Source organism: Antennarius striatus, chromosome 3, assembly GCF_040054535.1.
Source record: "Antennarius striatus isolate MH-2024 chromosome 3, ASM4005453v1, whole genome shotgun sequence".
In the NCBI taxonomy this organism is placed as follows: domain Eukaryota; kingdom Metazoa; phylum Chordata; class Actinopteri; order Lophiiformes; family Antennariidae; genus Antennarius; species Antennarius striatus.
The window spans coordinates 23,462,702-23,477,500 of NC_090778.1; the positions used below are offsets into that span (position 1 = coordinate 23,462,702).

A 14,799-nucleotide genomic window follows, 5' to 3' on the forward strand; every position below is an offset into this window, starting at 1 on the left:
TATGAACCCTCCACATACTAATATTAAACCACCTTCTATCTGTATTACATTTTTCCACAATCTTATCGACTGTTTAAAGCACTTTTGTGTCTCATGGAAATCCGAGACTCAAGGAATGTAGCGCACTTCTGGATGTTGTCAGCCAACAGAATGCGCGTACAGTATCACGTGACTGCCTGCCAAAAATCTGCAATGACATGAAGTCAAATGCGCGAAGGTGCACTGTAATTGCGACAAGCTTAGCGTAAAGTCCAATAGCTGCCTGTATCTTCTAATCCAAATGGAGACGGACAGTTATTACTGTACGTGAATATCTGTATAGATAGCAATATATATCAGTGAGTCTAAAGCAGCTTTAAAACCGAACCAACATTACATTTAAAAATGAAAAAGATGGCCTTTTAGGGCTATTAAACACCTCTTAGTGACATGAGTTACATTTACAGTGACGGTCAATCTAAATGAGGCGTCTCTGGAGAGTGTGCTTTGCGGGTCAATGCTATTCAACCCATGTGACATTTAATGGGAATATTCTTAAATGTGACTGATCATGAAGTGAAAATTATTTAACCAACTAATAGAGTTTTTAAGAAGAAGAAAAAGAAAAAGAAAAAGAAGAAGAAGCAGTAGTAGTAGTTGCAGTAGTAGTAGTAGTACTAGTAGTAAACATATAGTTTTTTTAAAAAGTGTTACATAGACTTTTAATAAGTGGTCCAAATTATTTTTTACTCCTTAAGTAAAATTTGAGTTGTGGATAGCTAAACAGAAAAAAGAACAAAGGTAAAATCTAAAAAAAAATCCAAGACAGCGACCCCCCCTCCACCGACGATTCCACCATGGAGGAAAATTATAGAAAAAGACAGAAAATGAGAGAAAGAGAGAAAGAGATGGGGGCGACAGGAGTCTAACAGAGAGAGATGAAAGATTCTCTGGAAGAGAAGATAGTGGAGAAGAGGGATTAGACTGACGAAAAAAAAAAGAGCAGATGAGGATGGAGGTGATGGGTGTGAGCGGATGAGCCCTGAGATGAATACCCGTGAGATCTGTAAACTTTCATATTCTAATGTTGAAGAATCTCACTGAGCGTAGTCTCAGTTAGTAGAGCACCCTGCTGTGACCTCCTTCTGCAAATTAACACAAAACCCAGCAATGAAAACAGGCGGGCTAAGCTAGACTTGATTGCCACTGTTCTTTAAGAGAAAAACCAAACGACTGCACGCTGTGCTGAAAACACAAAATACAGCAAGGACAGAATGAAAGATGCATAAGCATCCTATGCTTTGGAGTATGCGCTGAATTTCATTATATTTTTTATTAATGAATTTCAATGAGTTCTGCGTGAAAGGTAATAACAATGGAGAAGTAATCCTAGATTGAACTAAGTCACAGTGAGGAAGTTGAAATACTGTAATTATCTCCTGGATGTGCTTACGTACGACAGACTAAATTGCTGCCTTAAATCTCTTGCTTTGTGTGTTCACAGTAAAGAATAATTTTGGTAAAAGTGGCACTGTGAGGAATTTACTGAGTGTTACTTTTTTTCTTTGAAGGGCTTCGCTTTCAAGAAGATGGAACACTTTACAGCATAAAAAGGCAATGAGAAGAAATAAAGCAAATCCTTTAAATTTCCCAAGAAAATGGCACCTTACGATAAATTAGACACGTAGTAAACTGCAGTTGGTTAAAGCTCATAAAGTTTAGTGGGAGCATCATTTTTAATGTACCTGTGTTTAGTTGTAACGTATCTCATCGTGACGTGATCGTCATCGTCTTTTCCTGTCATGTTACATGAATTTCAAGCAATTATGATGACGCAATACAAGCAAGGGGGTCACAGTGGCATAGGGTAGCCTGACAGAAAACAGACGCCTCAGAGATAGGATCATTGTCATCATCATCTTCTCTGCCAGTTTACACTCCACCATCCAACACACACCACATGTGGATCAAGACAATATTGGCAGCAGGAGCCCTGAGCAAGAGAGAGGGACCCCGACATAAAAAGAGTGCAGACATGTAGCTGCTGCCCCCAATGAGGACAGGCTTGTGTGCAACAGTCAAACACTTTCCCTGATTAATCAAGACCAGCAGCAGGGCTTTACATGCCATTAAGAGTCATGCTAAATGACTTCACTTCATTCATTACAAGTGGAGCATCCTCAGTGGGTAGAGGGGGCAACGCTTGCCAGACAGAAAGGCAGACAAGTGAATTCCACAAGGGAGATGGTGGTAGGGCAGCGATGAGGGTGGCGGGGGCACTACGAGAAGATAAACAATGACAAATATAGACCCATTACAATACTGAATAATTCATCTTATACAGAGGGCTTCAGGAAAACAACAGGGAAAAAACATCCCAAACAACCATGGGGTATGTGGAACCTTTGTACACAAAGAGTATCTTCAAAACAAAGCTACCTTTGTTTGGGAAAGTCAACCGGATATATGATCAAATCATGTGAAAAATGAGGTTCCAGTGGACTAATCCTGGATGCATTTTCACTAAGCAGAAATATTGTTTTAATGACTTTTCAGGTAAGTTGATGTTTGCAGCAATGAGCAGATAATTTTGCATGAGCTCTTCTTTTCACTCCTCTACAAGACTAGAATCCGCAAACATCCTGAGAGATGTCCGGCAAAGGCCATCTGCATAACTGGAAATGCCGAAAAAAATTTAAAAAGCAAGAAAAAAGATGGTTTGTGCAACCCAGTGTTACACACTGAAAGCATCAAGGGATAGACAAAAATGGGTTATTTAGTAGTCAACATACTGTATATAAGATGGAGCAATGGAGCATAAGACGATGAGATAAAGATCAGTAGTAAGAAGGGAACTAGAGAGGAGGAAGAAAAAAAAGAAAAGATCAAGAATGAAAGGGAGACAGAGGAAGAGATAGATGGAAAGGAGGGAGAGTAAATGATTAATGAAAGGAGCTGGGAAGTGCATCGAGGGGAGTTCAGGACAAGGCAGAATAGAAGTGAAGCTGCATTTGGTGAGCGATTCTGTAGGACTAAAAAAAAAAAACCCTGCTGTGACACACCTCAATCATGTGGCATGCCTGAGTAAGAAACACAGCGTTACCCACACGCATCCCCAGAACATTAGATCTGCTTGAGAGCAACTAAACATGATGTGAGAACAAGCAGCTGCAATGCAGTTTGTGGACATGATAGTTTCTCCTCGTCTCATTTATAAATACAAAAATGAGTCTGGTGAGTCTCTGGCATGTTTTTTTGTCGTTATTCACCAAATAGAGCGTTCTTCCGCGTAAAACAACAACCGCAAGCGCATCACAAATATATCAAATTGCAGAAAAGAAAACAGTACGATGGCGTATTATTTAAGAGTGACAACGCTTCCATTAGACTCCTTAGATTTATGGTGATACATGCTCAACTTGCAGTGTGCTGTAGCTCCACCGCCGTCTGCTCACTGATGCATTTCTAATTGGTGTTTTTGCTGATGGTCACAATTTAAATCTATATTGTCCATTACCCCTATACTGCATCCTCTGGGGTCTCTCTCTAATGGCTCCTACTAAAGGCAGAGCCCTCCTATTGAGATATTCATATTCTCCCCGACGCTGCACGGCCGCCACGCAGACTTCAGCTACAGGTTTCGTACACAGTTGAGAGATGGGGAGGAGCGGCGAAAAGTTCACTTCAGCTTTGAAGATTAACAAAACGCGAGTCATAATCTGGCATAGCAGGAGCCTGAGGACAGACGCTCACGCTCATATACACGGCGCTTTATCTGCTCATGTTCCCCGTGACGTCTCTGCAGAAGTGGTCTCACACGCCGCTTTGCTGAGCAAATGTTTGTCCCAAGGTTTATCCCTCTCACTTCCAAAACACAAAGCAAAGTCCTTTTGTGTAGCATTTGGACACATGACGGTCCCAAAGGTTCCAATACCGGCTTCGCAAAGATCAGTGGAAATGGCTGACTTCAGAAGAGTTTGAGAACAGCCACACAGACAAAAACTTCTTGACAAGATACAGTAAGATGCTACATGAAGACATCAGTCCACCAGCATCACAGGAAAATGATGTCAACCAGCGTTTTTATGCTGTGCGCCATTGAATCAGAAGACAAATACATTAAGGGGAAATGTTGTTATAGCAACCGTAATACATATGCTAAACTTTGCATGCAGCTGGAAACTTCAGGAATTTTTTTTCCCTTTGCAAAGGGAGGAATTTGCCAGTAGAACGGTGAAATGTCATGCATAGTAATATAAGTCAAAGGAATGAAGAATGAAGCTCATATCCTCACGGAGAGGAAGACTCCTGCGTTCTTTGGCTCACAGTGCAGACCTTGTGTTTATTTTTCATTAACTAGAGATCGCAGAATCCCCACACACACACACACACACACACACCCTCCACACCCTCCCCGCTGTTGGGACGGTCTAATGCAAGTTGAAAATAAAAGCTGCAAAACAGGCCCCTGAAAGACAAACATTAAAACAGCATAGATGTTTGAGTCATAATTTTTTAAACAGATGAGCAGGAACAACAATGCTCACTCCTTGCTTTTTTGGTATATTAACACATTTGGTTGAGGGTTTGTTTGGTTTTTTTGCTTTTAGGAGAGTTGTTGAATAATGTCATAGCCTGAGCCACACAGTGAATGGAGACTGATAACAAGCAGGCTGATCAAGATACTCTGACCACAAGTTCAACTGTAGCTACAATCCTTTACCCTGCGTTGTACGAACAACACAGCATGCGTCTCAAGACCCCACCCAGACCTGGTTATCAACAAAAATGCTGGACATGACGTACAGCAGATAGATAAAACACGCTGTCTGAAGGAAAGAGCCGAGACAAAAATGATCTTGGATTGAAGTGAACTGTTGAAATGACTAATTGTAATTATAACAATCATAATAAAGAACTCATGTGTACCTACAACCTCTGTTGTAGTAACGTCTGGAAAGAAGAAAAAATAAACTGAAATAAACCTTAAGTTAAATTAAATATAAAACAACTGCTTCTACCTGGAGACAAAATTCAAAATGGAATTAGAAGTGGTTATTGCCAGAATCTATTCTACCATTTTAGGGAGACAATTATCAATCTTCATTTCATCAGTAACAAATGCTGCAACTATTTTCTGGTTGTTCGGAGGTGATCGACGATCATCAGATTTCTTGTTTTGTTGTTAGACAACAGATGTCTGTCGACTCAAAACAGTGAAGTGAAATTTTATATTTAAAATGAAATATTCCAGGATCATACCAAGATTGTTGATCAGTTCATCATTTTGGTGTGTATATAACCTAAAATACCATCTGATTTCAGAGGGGAGTTGGGGGGGTTGGGTGGATGCTACGCTGACTAATGGCAGCTCTGGCAGGATATAAACCCCACTCGCATATTGAAAACAGCAAATTAGTGTGGCTGCAATTAAGACTGGAGGAGACAATACAATAAAAAAGGAAGCCTGATACAGACCCAATCAGACAGAGTGAAACAGCTCTTGTTCTTTCAGCGGTCCACAGATCCTGCTGTCTCACACAGCAGACAACAATGCCCAAGGCTGAGATAACAGGAAATGCCAGCTTATCAGAGAGAAGGAGAAGCAGACAGAGATGGCAGGAGAGCCTGATGTCTGTTGTTTACATACATGTTTCAGTTACTTTCTACAAGTGAGATCTGTTTGTAAAAAAAAACCCAGTGAAGTTAGAAAATCAAGTGAAAGTGGAGGTAAATCCATCATTTCCTTAATTTGAGTTCCATTTCACCGGCTTTGATTTGCTGAGATTGAGTCACCTCTGGTAGGAAGTTTGTTTAATTTCACAGCTGAAAGAACAGCAATGATTTTCAGGAGTGTTTTCCATGTTCAACTTTCTTTACAAGCTATTACAGTAAATCTTTCAGTGCAACAAAGCCATAAAGCCCAGAATATTAAACAACTATTTACAGGAAAAACTTAGAGTTTAGTAATTATACAAGGGTAATTTTTGTATTAATTTAAAGTCTATTACAAACTTTCAGAAGTTAAAGAATTGTGGATGTAGAGGTGAGGCTAAGAAAACGCTCCTTGGAAAATACAGCGGACAAAATTTTAGCGGTGTGTGTGTGTGTGTGTGATATAAAACAAACACCTAGGTTGTAACTAAATAAGTATAAATCACTAAATGCATTTTCTTTGGTTGTTTTAGATGTTTTGATTTTTTCAGTCATATTTTGGAGAAAACTTTGAGTTATGGCATTGCTGAAATGCACTTAACTGATAAACTGGCTTTGAAACTCCTTGTTACAGTGGAATAACTTGTTACGGTTATCGGCTAAGCTTTCTGATGAATTGTAATTATTATGTTGTTATAATTGTCTGATTCATCGTTTTGACACATATGAACAAATACACACACAAAAAAATCCTCAGTTGTATTTAATATGTTTTGTAGGTCTAATATTTTGTATATAATGAGGAAAAATATATCAAATGTGTATTTTCTGGATGTTGTGCACATATTTTTCACAAGAAGGTATTTCTTTGGCTATCAAACACACCTCTCTCATTGTCACTCTCTAATATTTAACTTCACACACACAAAACACACACACAGTGCCAAACACACACACAGAGATAGCATGAAAGGTTTTCCAGCTCCCAGTTTGGTTGACACCTTCCGTCATACAGAAGCATGCAAGACTCTTTGTGCTGGTCTCGTCTCCCACCTGCTCTGCAGACCATCCGGCTCGCTGTCATTGTTCGGCTCGCACAATGCAAAATTCCACAATCAGTGGCAACTCCCGCAAAACCAGAGGGAGAGAAGTAGATGACTGGGATGACGGCACTGCTCTAATCTTACAGGATTAGAATTCCTTTCTACGGGATCTAATTGGCCTCTATTCTTTTGAACAACAAAGCCTTGAGATGAGATAAAAACGGACACAGATGAAGGCAATCTAGAGCAATTTAGGGAAGAATGTGGGGCCATTAAGCCCTTCACAGAGGCTCCAGCGGAAGTATAAATAAATGACTACATTCAGAGAAATAAATCTTGCTTTGACACAGGGTTGTGTATATTAGCAGAAAAAAATGTATGCATTGTGATGCCTGTAAATAAAAAGCTTTTTTTTAAAAAGACACTTGGAAAAAACACTTGGAAAAGACAAAAATGTGCCAGACGTACTTGATCCCAGATCCCAACACTGATAAAGCCATTGTTGCCCTGCTCCGCATCATGTTCAGTCATTTATCCTTCCAGCTCCTTTGGGGCCGAAAAAAAGCCTTTAGTGGACCTTAAAATGGTGTGTGTGTGTGTGTGTGTGTGTGTGTGTACATGTCTACAGATTCAAATACCCATACATACACACACACACGCACGCACACGCACACACACGCACACACACGCACACATACACATATATATTATATGTGGTTAGCGCTGCTGCCTCACAACACGGCGGACCCGGGTTCGAGTCCCGCCCTGTGCGGAGTTCGCATGCTCTCCCCGTGTCTGCGTGGGTTCTCTCCGGGTTCTCCGGCTTCCTCCCACCTCCAAAAGCATGCGCTTCAGGTTGATTGGCCGGTCCCAAATTGACCATAGGAGTGAGTGTGTGTGTGTATGATTGTTTGTTTCTGTGTGGCTCCGCGGTACACTGGCGTCGTGCCCGGAGTGTCCCCCCGCCTCACGCCCTGAGACTGCCAGGATAGGCACTGGCTACCCCGCGACCTGCGTTGGCGGATTAAGCGGGTTGGAAAATGAATGAATGAATGAATATGCATACTGTATACAGATAGTCTTCAAGTTGAAAACATTCAACTTATGAACATTTATAGGTACGAACACCTGCGCCATATCTGGCACAACCCTTGCCATGCAGCACTGCTGTTGGTCAGGAGTTCCCTGAAGTGTCGTCTTCTTCTTTTCCTCAAAAACGTAATTATAAGGGGCAAAAAGTTTCCGTGCGCACACTAATCTGAATTCAAACCAATCGCATGAATCACGAGTGACACTTAGAACCGTAGATATTGGAACTATACGTGTGTACTTTAATATGATTATGTTTTCATTATTATTTATTGTAAAGTAACATCATATTATGTGCTTTTAAAGGTTTTCCAGTGGTTTTACAATTCCAGAATTTGGAAAGATGTAGAGTAAAATGACAAAAACGTTTTTTATTTTATTCAATTTTTTGTTTTGTGCATTATTTTTTAAACCGATCATATTCGATATACATATATGTACATATATTATATATATACTGTATTTATATCTATATGTATATATATTTGTGTGTGTGTGTGTGTGTGTATATATATATATATACAGTACAGTATATATATACATACATAGATACATATACAGTGGGCCCCTGTTCCTCGCGGGTAATGCATTCCAGGAATCACACGCTATTAACGAATTCGGTGATAGAACAATGAACTATTAATCTAATTATTTATGGTAATTTAAACGTTTATTAACCCTCCCCATACTGATATTAAACCACCTTCTATCTGAATTACCTTTTCCAACACTCTTATCGACTGGGTAAAGCAGTTTTATGTCTCACGTAAGTCCGAGACTCACAAAACATAGAGCACTCCCGGATGCTGTCAGCCAATAGAATGCACGTACAGTATCACGTACCAAAATCACGTACCAGTATCACGTACCAGTACCAGTACCAGTACCAGTACCAGCACGTACCAGTATCACGTACCTACCAAAAATCCACGATGAGGTGAAGTCGCGAGCGTTAAAGCATGGATGTGCGAGGGCGCACTGTATGTACATATGTATATACTGTTAATACATACAGTACATATACATCCATATATACATACAGTACCTTATATGTATATAAATATATATATATATATACACACATACACACACACACACACACACACATTCATATACAGTATATATAAATGTATACTGTGTGTGTGTGTGTGTGTATATATATATATATATATATATATATATATATATATAAAAGAGAGAAAGTGCGAGACAGAGACTCTGAAGCAGTCCCTAAGCCTGGCCGTCATGCATGCTTAACCTTGCGCTAGCGCCTGTGAAATGCAGCTTGCATATCAATGACTGAGGAATATCAGCAGAGAGGCCTCCAACCAGCCTACACTGTGCTCAGTAGCAGAATCCGCAATTGCACTGTGGCAAGTTAGACAACACTGGGAGGAGAAGAAGAGAGAGACACAGCAGACCTATTTTGATGTGAGTAAATATGAATAAAGGGTAGGTGCATGACATAAATAAATTATTATGTCAAAAATGATGGTTTGGACAAATAAAAATGGGGAAATCAGTGAAATAAAAGCTGTAAAGCTTTGGGCATTAGTGGACCGAGCAGACAGTGAATGTCGGTTCCACCCACTGTGTTTGTTCTTGGCTGACGCTCTCAGGTTACAGGGAACGCTTTGACGGAGCGTCCCTGCCTACCATGTTGTGGTTCAGAGAAAAGTTGTACATATTTGGTTTCACCAGGGGCAACACAAAAAAACTTTGACAAAACCACAAGTGCAACCGCTAACAACAGCCACAGTTAACAAAGCACACTATCAAGTTCCCCTCTTGTCAGAAGAGGAGAGGAGAGGAGAGGAGAGGAGAGGAGAGGAGAGGAGAGGAGAGGAGAGGAGAGGAGAGGTGGTATGTCTCCAATTAAAACAGAAGCATTCAGGGACACCCATGGGATCCTAAGGGACCAGCACCGGGTGATAAACTCACTCTTCCGTAGCATCCATCTTTTCAAGGGAGAGATAAATGACTTTCAGGATGATGTGCCCTCCCCTCCTCTCTTCCCCTTTTTTATCCCCACATACTATCTGATGCAGACGGAGACCCGTTGTCACGTCAATCCTTCCCAAGGACCCCGAGACATCGTGTGAGGGTGCCTTCTCCAGGATTGACACGCCATTCTCCTTCTTCTCCTGCGTCGATCAGACGCCGTCTCCCCACCACCTCAAACAGCTCAATAAGAGGCCGCTGCTTTGATAGCAGTTCTGTGGCAACTTACATCTCTGGCAGAGCGGATAAGAGAGACGAGGAGGGATGCCAGCAGATAAAAGAGGACTTTTAACAGCCTCTATGTGTTCAGCAGGTTAAAAAATGTTTTCTATCACGGCCTTGTCAGACTGTCATCATCACTTTGGTTTGAAGACAGCTGTGAACACCCAGAGCTCAATTTCTTTTCAAATGTTCTTTCTAATGCCTGACTTATGATAATCTAAAAGGTGCGCGAGGATTAAATACATTGGTAGCTGCTCTAAATCAACGTCTTGTAGTGTCCACCAACGAGGGCAAAAGGCGACAGTAGAGACACTTCTCTGGTTCTGGGGGTTGTTCTCATGCGTCCCATGAGAGCTGGAGAGGTTAGAAGTTGTGTAATGATCATGAAATGTTGTAGATCAACAAGACAAACAGATGGAGGTTGATAGTGAGGGATGAAACATATGGGGAAAGTGCTTTAAGCAGACAGCTCAGATGGGCTTCCTCTCTTACACGTGCAGAAGGTTCTGCTTTGACCCAAAGCAGCCAGGAGGAGATGAAGAAACACACAGCGAGACACTTTTACATCGTCCTGTCGACTTAAATAGGGAGGAGTTGAGCTTAGATAAAGCTGTGTGGAGTGAGGGGTTTCTCACCGGGGCTTTTTACACCCTCACTGGATTTAAGCCAGCAGAACCAGGTGTGGCCACTTACCAGTGGAAGTGATCCACAGAGAGCGAGATGCCTGTATAGCACAGAGGTTCCAACACACGGCCATTATGAAGCATTAGACCATGAGCTCCTGCAGGATATCACCCGACCTCCTGCGACCCGGACACAAAAATACTTTTCCTCTTGACCTTTTCTCTTTTTTTGCCTGTCTTTTTCTTCTCAACTGGAACTGTAAATGTATTTTCCACCTTTAAAGATTCAATACTCATTTTGTCAGCCGAGTTGAGCAGCAACGTATGTTAATCCTCTGGCTATACCGTTTGCTTCATGTTCTAACAAATGATCTCTCTCTCTCTCTCTCTCTCTCTCTCTCTCTCTCTAATGAGAGCACCTCAAGGACGCTGAGATGTAGCAAACAAACAAGAACCTCATAAATTACATTCATCAAGTGGCGGCTGGCACCAATCAGACCCTCTGCAGAGTCAACGCCGGGCATTATAAGCACAGAGTATATGTGTACGAGTGAGGGAGATGTCGCTCTGTTTCTATTGTAGTTCTCCCGTAATGCGTCTCACTGTCAGTGCCAGTGTGGCAGCGTGAATTGCTTCTGTCGGATAAACACTCCCAGCATGCACTGCTTTGCCTCAGTCTGCGCAGTGCTGCATTGGCAACCTCCTGGCAGGATTGAGGTGTCTCAGTTTAGAAGTAGCTGTGTGTGCGCGTGTGTGTGCGTAAGTCTGTATAGAATGATGATCCGCACCAGAAATGCTTGAGTCTGCACTAGATTCATGAGTGGCAGACTGAATGTCAGCTCCGATGGACTTTTCTCAACTGCAAGTTTTACAGTTTGGAATTATTGATCTGATAAGTGAAAACTCCATAAAACACAGGCTGTACTGTCTAGTCATAACGTCCACATTCAAGCTGGATCGGGAGCAAACAGTGGAAAGCAACACAACCTATAGGCGTGTGTGTTATAACCATTTTGTTTGTTCCATGAATCATTAAAATGAAAAAAGAAAAAGAAACAAAGGAATGTTTGCCATGTGCTGCAATGCAACTGACTCTGAACCACAATCCCAGAACTATGTGGAATGTGTCCTCTAACTGCCAGGGACTGAAACCTACACTAGTTGAACAACTGCAGTACACAGCCAGTGGTCGTGTACTGTCACTCCCAATCAGCATCAAGTGCAGACCGTTACTCAGGTGGAGGGAGGGAAGGAGAGAGAGAAAGAGGGAGAGGGAAAGATAGAGAGCTGCACTTTGTTGCTGCCTGAAACCCTGAGTCTTCTCATAAGCACTTCCTATCTGCACCTGACACAAAGACGACTTATTGTATCAGGGATTTAATAACCCTCAAAATGATGCCATAAGATATAAAGAGCGTCATCCTAACTTGGGGTTGAGGCCACTCTTCACATCTCTTCTGTTTTAAATCTTGAGAAACATCCATCCATCTTTTTTTCTATAAGTGCTTACCCTTTCCAAGACTGTTTTGTTTTTTGGGGAGAGGGTGTCTGAGAGAAGAAGCTGTCAGTTCATCATAAAAGTAATGCATATAGAAACCATTCAAGCTAAATTTCAATGTAGAATCATCGGGTCACCTTGATGACATGTCTTTGGACTGGCAGAGGACGTCATATCACCAGGAGGAAGGGACCTCAGCTGCTCGCCTTCCTTAAACGAACAGTTGAACGACTAAACATGATCTCACGTACGCCTCATGGTGTCCAGCCAGGCTCACAGTTTGAATTTTATTTGCACGTTTTTCCTAATCATATCACATTACCAACAGTTCATGGCTGGAACTACTTTTGTTAGTAGTACCAGTCAGAACCAAGGATGGCGAGGCCCGGAACATCATTCCAATTAGATGAATTTCTCTTTACTTTTGAAAAAAAATTTTTTTTAAAGAACTTTGGCGAACAAATACAATTCCTAACATTGAGCTTTTCAGAGGTACATTGTCTCAAGTCTGGCTCATCTGACCTGAAGCTTCTGTATGGCGTGATATTATCAGAGGTAAGAGGGACAATATGTTTTTGTTTATCAAAGTATTTTTATGATTTGCGTAACAGAATCCACTAAAACATCTGTACCTCATTCATCTGTTTCTCATTATTGCGTATCCTCCTGTACAAGTGGTACGGATTAAATGAACAACATTTATAAGTGATCACAGCTTTGAAGCCACTTCTTCAGGGGATTTCATGAAATGTGTGTAAAGACAGTCACATTTGCAAATAAAGAAAGACACACAATTTGGAGATAAGTCGCGTATGGGGGACAACTATAATGACTTAAAACGAAATAATGTCCTGCACAATTTGTTAACAATTTGTTACAGAATGAGAATCATTTTTTATTTGTGAGTTTTATGAATTGAGCCTGCATATAATGCAATGCAGATTATCGTCTGAGAATTGAAACGAGAAAAAAAATAGCTGATAATTGAGAACTGTGGATGCAAATATGGGAAATGTCCACATAATGTGTGAAGACAGACAACATAGGTTTGATTTATTCTGTTTCCTGATACATCATGATGCAAATCCGCAACTTTATATAGAATTTAATTCTTGAAAGTGTCACTATTATCCTGGTATTTCTTTTATCTCCATGCATGCAAAGTGCAATACAACATAGAAAAATCATCCAGACATTTGAAATTAAAACCAGGTGACATGAAAAACACCTCAAACTATGTTTAAATCACGGACTCACAATCACACACACACACACACACACACACACACATACACACACACACACACACACACCAGTGAACAGAGATGCATAGAGGTTAGATGCATTTACAGCTCCTCTACATCTAAATGGGCGAGACGCCAGAGCCCTGTGTCTGCGTGGGTCCATTCTGAGGTCAATACTACAACACTGTAAACTAATGATGCAGCAAATTCCCTCAGTCCCCTTCTCCTCCTTTTCCCTCAGTCTGTTGTTGCCCTCTGTCTCTCCCACTCTGATCCCCTGCTGTGCTGCAGAATTGAGAAACAACTACAGGCTCGGCAGCGCCGGGGCCTGCTCTGCTTCTCTGATGCACACCGCTGATAAACAAGGGTGCTTGTTAAGAGACAAATGAAACTCAGCCGTCCCTGATATTTGCCTTCGACTGCATTTTCATGAGGTGTTTTCTTGTTCTTTTGACATGACCGTGACATTTACAGCCCAGGTGACATTACTCGAGCCTCGAAATACAAATACAGAGGACAAAGTGAGCTGAAGATGTGGAAGCGTGACTTCAATGTGGTGCCAAAGTTTAAGATATAAAAGGTATGAACTTCAGAGTCGGAAACAAAGATCCCACTTGTTTTGACGTGCGACAACTGAGGCATGAAAGGCTAAAAACCTTTAAGCGAAAACGCTAAGTAAGCTGTTATCTTAACAAAAAAGAATCACCTGTATAAGCCCCCCAAAAACTGTCTGCCTAATGATTCATTTACCAAAAGATTTTAAATACTGTATTCACACCTGAAATATTGAAAGTCCTTCTCAATAACCAAAAGGAACAAAAAAAAGAAACTTAAGGTAGATATTTTCTTCAAAGACAGCCGGTAATCTGCTTTCTGCCATAATCACACAGCATGCCTAAAAATGAAAATTGAGTTCTATTCATCACAAGTTAATTGAGCTGCTCTACAAACTAAAAGGGGACTTCTGAATAAAATCTCTACAGAAAAAGTATCTATCAGATCTAAATCTGAAAGCACACACTCTCTTTCTAACACACACACACACACACACACACACACACACACACACACACACACACACACACACACACACACACACACACACGAGCCTGGAGGAAGCTCTCTGTCTCTGTCAGTGAATGCAATAAGTCAGCAACGGGGCCACGCTGTTCGGTCCTATCCTTCCTATCCTTTTGATATCGATCGGGGATAAAGAATGGGGCTCAAGGGATGGAGCTGAATGGTCAATCCCACTGTTGACAAACATGGATGAACAGGATTCAAATGACACAATAAATAAGTAGCAGTGGCTGAGAGAGGAGGGGGACAAATCTAGTCTTTCAAGGATGACTTATCAGGTCTCATAGCTTTACATTTGAATGCTGATAGTCTATTTTTCCTCTGTATATTTATGCCCTTATAAAACTCCCCCTTTCCAGTCACAT

General features: G+C 41.2%; 1 protein-coding gene across 4 annotated transcripts in view; it reads right to left on the reverse strand.

Annotated features, from left to right (window-relative positions):
• The window catches only part of ssbp2b (single stranded DNA binding protein 2b), a 45,583-nt gene that overhangs the window by 29,502 nt on the left and 1,282 nt on the right, over window positions 1-14,799 (reverse strand). Inside the window, exon 1 of one of the 4 annotated variants that reach the window (XM_068309979.1) lies at window positions 9,708-9,834. The exons of 2 other annotated variants lie outside the window; for them this stretch is intronic. In XM_068309979.1, the coding sequence (XP_068166080.1) occupies window positions 9,708-9,724 (17 nt within the window). In that variant the 5' untranslated portion in view covers window positions 9,725-9,834. Of the gene's footprint in view, window positions 1-7,145; window positions 7,215-9,707; window positions 9,835-14,799 lie in introns of those variants that run through there. One more of the 4 variants, XM_068309977.1, reaches the window with a different exon arrangement.